The sequence below is a fragment of the Theropithecus gelada genome, unplaced genomic scaffold, assembly GCF_003255815.1.
Source record: "Theropithecus gelada isolate Dixy unplaced genomic scaffold, Tgel_1.0 HiC_scaffold_1043, whole genome shotgun sequence".
Lineage (NCBI taxonomy): Eukaryota > Metazoa > Chordata > Mammalia > Primates > Cercopithecidae > Theropithecus > Theropithecus gelada.
This window is the reverse complement of record NW_020251966.1, coordinates 1-7,849: the sequence shown is the minus strand read 5'-3', so window position 1 is coordinate 7,849 and position 7,849 is coordinate 1. Positions and strand designations below refer to the sequence as shown.

Sequence of the window (7,849 nt, the reverse complement as noted above, 5' to 3'; positions counted from 1 at the left end):
AAAGAAAGAAAGAAAGAAAGAAAGAAAGAAAGAAAGAAAGAAAGAAAGAAAGAAAAAGAAAACGGATAGTAATTCATTGCCTGCAGTCCCTGTTGGTATCAATACCAATTATTTAAATGTGCAGGAAATCCAGTGGAATGAAATCAACACGGTTGTTTTTTATCAGCCCTTCCCCTTAGGATTTGTCCGCTTCCAGTAGGTGGCGCTACTGCATATGGGCTGCCTTTGTATTTTTGTCCATTTCACATCTTCATGCCTGTGAACCTGTTAGGAATTCCTTCCTGCCCACCTTGCAAACTTGATAAACCATCTTTTAAAACTAGTCTAAATGCTGTCTCCTGCCTGAAGCCCTCAGCAGCCCCAGCTAGCAGAAATGCTGTCAAGATACTTGTCTCACTGCATGGAAATTACGATTTTCCTGTCTATCCCCTTCTGGATCCAGAAGTGTTTTTTCCAGAGTGCGACACTTCCCAGAATCCACTGGAGAGCCAGCCCCAGGGGCATATAAGGATGGGACAAGTTACATTCTGGAAAAGCTGCCTTGGTGATTCCAGTAGTCCTCCCACCCAGGTGAGACCCACTGCCCAGAAATGGGGTTCCTGGGTTGGCATGATATCTCATCTGTCACCACATCTCAGCGTCCAGCAGAGGCCGAGTGCTGGAAAAAGGGTGTGGGAAGAGATTGAGTTCACACGGCTCACCTGCTCATTGCATTAAGAGTATTTCAGAACAGAGTTTTTCAGTGGGGGCAGAGAGCATGCCCCTGCCTTGGGTGAAAGACTTGGGCATGAGCCTGTCACCTACCAGATCACCATGAGACAGCATGTGACCTTGCAGATGGCCGGGGTTCGGAAGAGGTCCAAGATCGAGTTGGAGGTGCGGACACTTGCAAACTCGCTCTGGATGTAGGAGCTCACCACCTAGGTGAGAAGAGTCTGCTCAGGGGAAGCAAGGGAGCTGGGACCCCACATCCCTGCAGGGAACCCCTTCATCTGTGTGGAGGAGAGCTGGGGTTGAGGTCTTTGGTGAGGTGGCTGGCCCTTGTCTCCTCTCCATCCAAAGACTGATGGCACTTGAGGGGCTGTTTCCAGGGTGTTGAGAAGCTCCAACACGAACCCCAACAGTACTGAGGTTCTGTGGTTCTGGAGGGCCTCCCACCCCATTCCTGGTATAGACTTGAAGACTGTATCAGATAAGAGCAGGGGTTCCAAGTGGTTCTGCCACTTCCTACTGTATGTTCTCAGACAAGTTACCTGACCTGTCCCCACTTCAATTTCCTCATTGGCAAAAATGAGACATGAAACGAGGTTATGTACATAAAGCTCTTAGCCTAGTGCCTGGCATGGGGCTTGAGAAATGATGCGTATTGATAATAAATGGTAACTATCTTATAATAAATGGTATTTGTGATAGTACTTTTGTTATTGATTCCCCAGTAATTTTACTTTGTGGTTGCTATTTTAATAATTTTAGTTTATTATTTTATTAAAATTTCAACTGGATGTCAAGGTTAATAGGGTTATTTCCTCGTTGCAAAGACGGATCAACTGATGAGCAAAGCAGTTAAATTATTTATCCTAAATCACACAGTCATTCAATACCTAGACAACATCTTTCACACATCAGAACTCTGCCTGTACTGTGTATTCCCAGCGTCTACACTTGGATGGCACGTGAGTCCTGGGAAGTTGCTAAATTCTAGTACAACTGGAGGTTGCCAGCAAGACTGAAGACTGTTCCCACCCTTCCTTCCTCCCAGCTCGCTCACCTCCTTGGTCAGCCTTTCCCCTTCCTCCTTCCTCCCATTCATTGCAGCCACCTTCTGCAGATTCTGTACAGCTAAGTGGGACTTGCCATGCAGGAGGAGCCAGCGGGATGACTCTGGAAGCCACCTGGGATCGAGAGGAGAAAGAAGAAGGATCCGGGGCTGGGTAGAGCTCATTCTGTTCCCCAAACCCAATAGCTCCTTGTCCACCTTCTTTCAGACCCAGAAAAGGTGATCTGTCCTCCTGTCTGTCGCATCAGGAAGTCTGGGGGCCATGCCAGCTTCCCTTTTTTTGCAGCATATCATACAGAGACTCACTGAACAGTATTTAAAGACTACAGAGGACTTGGCCAGGCACGGTGGCTCACACCTGTAATCCCAGCACTTTGGGAGGCCCAGGAGGGTGGATCAACTGAGGTCAGGAGTTCAAGACCAGCCTGGCCAACATAATGAAACCCCGTCTCTACTAAAAATACAAAAAAACTAGCCAGGCGTGGTGGTGTGTGCCTGTAATCACAGCTACTCGGGAGGCTGAGACAGGAGAATCACTTGAACCTGGGAGGTGGATGTTACAGAGCCGAGATCGCTCCACTGTACTCCAGCCTGGGCAACAGAGAGAGACTCCATCTCAAAAACAAAACAAAACAAAACAAAAAAACAAACAGACAAAAACTACAGAGGACTTAGGATTTCAACAGACCTGTGGTTTTTCTTTTTTTAGACAGAGTCTCACTCTGTCGCCCAGGCTGGAGTGCAGTGGTGCAATCTCAGCTCACTGCAACTTCCGCCTCCCGGATTGAAGTGATTTGCCTGCCTCAGCCTCCCGAGTAGCTGGGATTACAGGCACCCACCACCATGCCCGGCTAATTTTATTTAATTAATTAATTTATTTATTTTTAGAGATGGGGTTTTACCATGTTGGCCAGGCTGGTCTCAAACTCCTGACCTCAAGTGATCTGCCTGCCTCAGTCTCCCAAAGTGCTAGGATTACAGGTGTGAGCCACCACACCTGTCCCAGACCCGGTTTTGAATCTGGTTCTGACCCCAGCTGTGTGGCCTTGAGTGAGTCATGGGCCCTCTCTGTAATGAGGCTGTGCCTCATTACCCTCTTATAAATGCCCCAGTTATATTCTTATAACTTTATAAGTACTTAGAGTACTTATAAAATGTTGAGGGATGTGAAGGAGTTGATGAAGGCAAAAGCTCTTGGGATGTTCCAGGGCCCCACACTAATGCAAGGGATTTTACCAGAGTGTCCCAGTAGCCATTTGTGAGGACTTGAGAGCTTGCAGCCTCCACGAATGCCTGCCATCCTTCGTGTCCCACGTCAAGTCCAACAAGTCCCGGTCACCGCACACCCCAACCTCTCCCAGGGCCAGGTGAAGACTCGGCCACACAGGTGCACCCTCCCCCACCCCACTCTGTTCAGGACATACCAAGAATAGAGGGAAAAGATCAGGAAAGGAGCAGAGACAGCAAACTGCAGGCACCGCCAGGGGCGAATCAGGTAGGCTATCCCCGCCAGGATGAGCTGGCCCAGGGTGAAGGAGTACCCCAGCAAGATACCTGCCACAGTCCGGCCCCGGGTGGGCATCCACTCCACAACTGGGGAGAAAACAGTGACATGCAGTGGCATTCAGCTACCCATGTGGTTAATTCACCACACCCCCCTTATGATTCTGACAGCTTAAACTCATTCCAGAGACCTGCTGAGACACAGGCAAAGGTGTCCTTACTGCACTCCAGATGAATTCTAAGTAGATCAAAGAACTCAACAAACAATAAAACCACAACAATGCCGGAAGAAATCAGGGGAGATTATTTTACAATCTTAGAGTAGGGAAAGGCTTTTCCAAGGACATCACAAAACCCAGAGGCAATAAAAGGGGAGGTTGACAAACTTGGAGTTGTAAAAATAAAAAATGTCTGCATTGGAATAAAACAAAACAAAACAGAACACCATAAGTCAAGCCAAAAAAAGTCAATAAAAAACGTAAAAATATAGTTGTTGTAACCCAACTAACAGATAAACTAACCCAACTGACAGACAAAGGATTAATTTTGGGCTGGGTGCAGTGGCTCACTCCTGTAATCCCAGTACTTTGAGAGGCTGAGGCGGGTGGATCACCTGAGGTCAGGAGTTTGAGACAAGCCTGGACAACATGGCGAAACCCTGTCTCTACTAAAAATACAAAAATTAGCCGGGCATGGTGGTGTGTGCCTGTAATCTCAGCTACTTGAGTGGCTGAGGCACGAGAATTGCTTGAACCTGGGAGGCGAAGGTTGCAATGAGCTGAAATTAATTGGACCACTACACTCCAGCCTGGGTGACAGAGCTAGACTCTGTCTCAAAAAATGAACAAAGAAAGAAAGAAGGCCGGGCGCGGTGGCTCAAGCCTGTAATCCCAGCACTTTGGGAGGCCGAGACGGGCGGATCACGAGGTCGGGAGATCGAGACCATCCTGGCTAACACGGTGAAACCCCGTCTCTACTAAAAAATACAAAAATAAACTAGCCGGGCGAGGTGGCGGGCGCCTGTAGTCCCAGCTACTCGGGAGGCTGAGGCAGGAGAATGGCGTGAACCCGGGAGACGGAGCTTGCAGTGAGCTGAGATCCGGCCACTGCACTCCAGCCTGGGCGCCAGAGCGAGACTCCGTCTCAAAAAAAAAAAAAAAAAAAAAAAAAAAAAAAAAAAAGAAAGAAAGAAGAAAGACTAATTTCCCTAATACTGGAAGAGTTTTCACAAATCAATTAGAAAACAGCCAACAAGCTAAAAGGAAAATGGGCAGAGGTGCTCAACCCCATGCAAAGACAGAAAACACTAATTTTTGTAAAGAGCAAAACTTGGAACAACCTGAATGTCCATCTACAGGGGACTGGTTAAATAATGACGACACACCCTTACGAGGCAGCTGTAACGAATTAATGAGGAAGCTTCTTCCCAGTGGGCAAGAAGCCCGTGCGTCCAGCCCTTCAGCAAATCCTTCAGAATTGAGCCGGAATCTGAGCTCTCCTCGCTGCCTCCACTGCTGCCACCGTGGCCCAGCTCAACCTGGTCTCTTGCTTGATGACAGCAGTAGCCCCTTAACCGGCCTCCCTGCTTCTGTCCTGGTGTCACATGGCAGCCAGATAAATCTTATCAGATCTCAAATCCTAAATCAGATTAGGGTCTCTCCCTGGTCAAAATCCTCCAGTGGCTCTTGTCTCATTCAGAGGCAAAGCCGAGGTCCTAGAACGCTGGCCACAAGGTCCTGCAGAACTGCCCTCCCCGACCTCCCCTGTCGCCCACCTCCCAACTCTGCTTCAGCCACAGGGCCCTCCTTGCTCTTCACCCTGGGCACACTTTCCGCGGCAGGGCCTCTGCCTGGCAGTTCCCTCTGCCTGGAATGTTCTACCCCAGACACCTGCAGGGCTCATTCCCTCAACTCCTTCCAGTTTCGCTCAAAATGACCCCTTTTCAGTGCAGTCTTCCCAAACCACGCTAATTAAAACTGCAGACCCCTCTCCTCCAACCCGGCCATTCTTTGTGGGGTTTTTTGTTTGTTTTATTGAGGCAGAGTCTCACTCTGTCACCCAGGCTGGAGTGCAGTGGTGCGATCTCGGTTCACAGCAACCTCCACCTCCCGAGTTAAGTAATTCTCTTGCCTCAGTCTCCCGAGTAGCTGAGATTACAGGCGCCCACCACCACGCCCAGCTAATTGTATTTGTAGTAGAGGTGGGGTTTTACCATGTTGGCCAGGCTGCTCTCAAACTCCTCAGGTGATCTACCCACCTTGGCCTCCCAAAGTGCTGGGATTACAGGCATGAGCCACCGTGCCCGGGCAACCTGGCCATTTTTCTCCCCTTTCCAGGCTTCAGTTTTCCTCTGTAGCACTTACTGTCTTCGGACAAACTATACGGTTCATTATGCGTGGTGGTGATATCGCCCCTCGCTAGAACATGGACCCCAAGGAGCGGGGCTTTGCTGTGTTCACTGCAACCTCTAGAGCCTCTCCGGGCACTAGGAGGTCCTCTATCAGGCAGTGGACCAGTGACAACTTGGTTAAGTGGAAGAATCAAGATACAGAACAGTGTGCACAGGAACAAACATGAGGGGAGGCATATATATATATACATAGGCGCGGGGTCACTACACTTGTGCGGTGTGACCCGAGGCAGGGCATGGCCTGTGGTGGGAGCTCCAGGGCACTTGATAGAATCTCTGCAAAGTCGTCTTTACAGGCTGAGATGTCCTAAGACAGCGCCCGTCCTCTCCAGCCTCAGGAGGTGTTAAGAGGCTGGGCAGTCTCTGATGCGTATGCGTGCATGCATGTGTGTGTGTGTGTGTGTGTGTCTGTATGTGTCTGTGTAGGTGTTAGAGCGCATTCCAGCATGAAGTGGACCTTGGACACCTGTTTCAAGCCATGGCCGGATGCCCACCCTGCAGAGTGAGCTGTGTAGGCTGGGATTTGCTGAGATCCCACTTTGTGCTGGGAGAGGGAGGGGAGGTCAGGTGTGCTGGCCTGGTGCGTCCTGGTTCTCCGGTCCCAAGATTTCTCCCTGACCCCCGATATAAAAGACCCATCCTGTCTTTGCACAGCTGACGGTGGCAGCAGTTTCCGCGCCCAGTGATGTCCCCAGGAGCAAGCTAAGTGTTAAAATGAAGCATAGGTGGGTGGCAGGCCTGTGTCCTGGGTGGGCTTCCTACTGCCCTGCAAAGCTTTCTCCAAGGACCACCCAGGGACTGCCTAGAACCAGCCCAGAGTGAGGACTGAGTCTGCCATTTATTACTTGGGGGCACAACACTCCAAGCTGGCATTAGGAGCCAGGTCTCCACCATGAAGCTGAGGAATCACCAGCCTTTTTAGAGTCACACAATTTCAGGGCTGGCTGCAGCCCTGGGGAGCATCATGGCTCACTCCCCTCCTGTGTCCCTGTGGCCTCTGTGTCCCTACACTAAGCCTGGAGACAATAGGTGCTTAGTAAGTGGTTATTGTTGGCTAAGTCACAAATAAAATAAACCTAACCCTCTCAGTTTACAGATGAGTACACTAAAGCCCAGACCTGGGAAAGGCCCTCCAGGGACTCCCCACCCACAGCCAGCAGGGCCACCACTACCCGGGAGCCCAGGTCCCCCAAGTCCAGAACTCTGGCGGGAGGCTTTGAGATGAGGTTGCTGGATGAGAATCCCAACAAAACAACATGAGAAAAATGTCCAACGACCCTGGACGTTGCCATCCCCGTGTCCCCTGCCCCCCGCCCTCCTGCCCCCCACCTGCCCCACTCTTTCAGGAGCCCCAGTCCTTCTCGGCCTCTCCTCGGCTGGACTCACCCAGGGAGAGGGAGTTGAGGATGATGCCAGAGAAGGTCATGCCCATCAGGAACCGGAAGACGCAGTAGGCACTGAAGGAGCTGAAATACGCTGTGGCGGCCCCCGAAGCTGCCAGCTGCAGGTAGGACCAGACCAGGGGGGCCTTGCGGCCCAGCCTGAGTCCAGAGAATGGGCACAGGCATTAGGGTTTTGAGAGGCAGCAGCAGCAGCCCCCAAGGAACAAATTGGCAGCCCACGCCTGACCCTTCCACCCGAGCAGGGGCGTTATCAAGGCAGTCACGTCACGGGGAAGATGGAGTACCCCGCGAAAGCCACCCCCCCAAAACAGAAACTTGAAACTGCTGGGACCCAGGCTTGGTGGCAGAGGTTGGTCACAGACACAGGGACACGGTGTAGAAGGAAGTTGGCAAGGAGATTTAGTCCAGGCTCGAGGAAAGGCAGGGACTCTACAAAGCCCCAGAGGGGCGTGTGGCAGGTGGGGAGAGGCCACCTGAGCGCTGTTCTGGCTAGAGGGAGGCCTCGAACCAGAACTCACAGCGGGTGAGCCCTTGGCCAGTCCCCAGTGTGGGAGCAGGAGCCAGGGTTGAGTCTTTACGTGGACTAGAGGGTTGCCATGCCACAGAGGGGCCCGAGGACAGGATGCAGGGTTATTTGCCCTATTTGCAAATGAAGGTCCACGGCCAGAGCGCACAACCTCAATTTGGCCAGGAGAGAAGCAGGCCGAGAAGGGAGGCAGCTTTTCTTCTCCACACACCCCATGATCCACTCACTCA

At 51.2% G+C, this 7,849-nt stretch overlaps 1 protein-coding gene across 1 annotated transcript; it reads right to left on the bottom strand.

The window, feature by feature from the left end:
• Positions 1-804: 804 nt before the first annotated feature.
• On the bottom strand, positions 805-7,231 carry LOC112616827 (solute carrier family 22 member 20; the record flags this gene model as incomplete). The annotated part of the gene is made up of 4 exons (XM_025373643.1): positions 805-920; positions 1,769-1,892; positions 3,202-3,370; positions 7,077-7,231. Coding segments are annotated over 4 exons (564 nt in total), but the record flags the coding sequence as incomplete, so codon positions are not given.
• Positions 7,232-7,849: the final 618 nt, after the last annotated feature.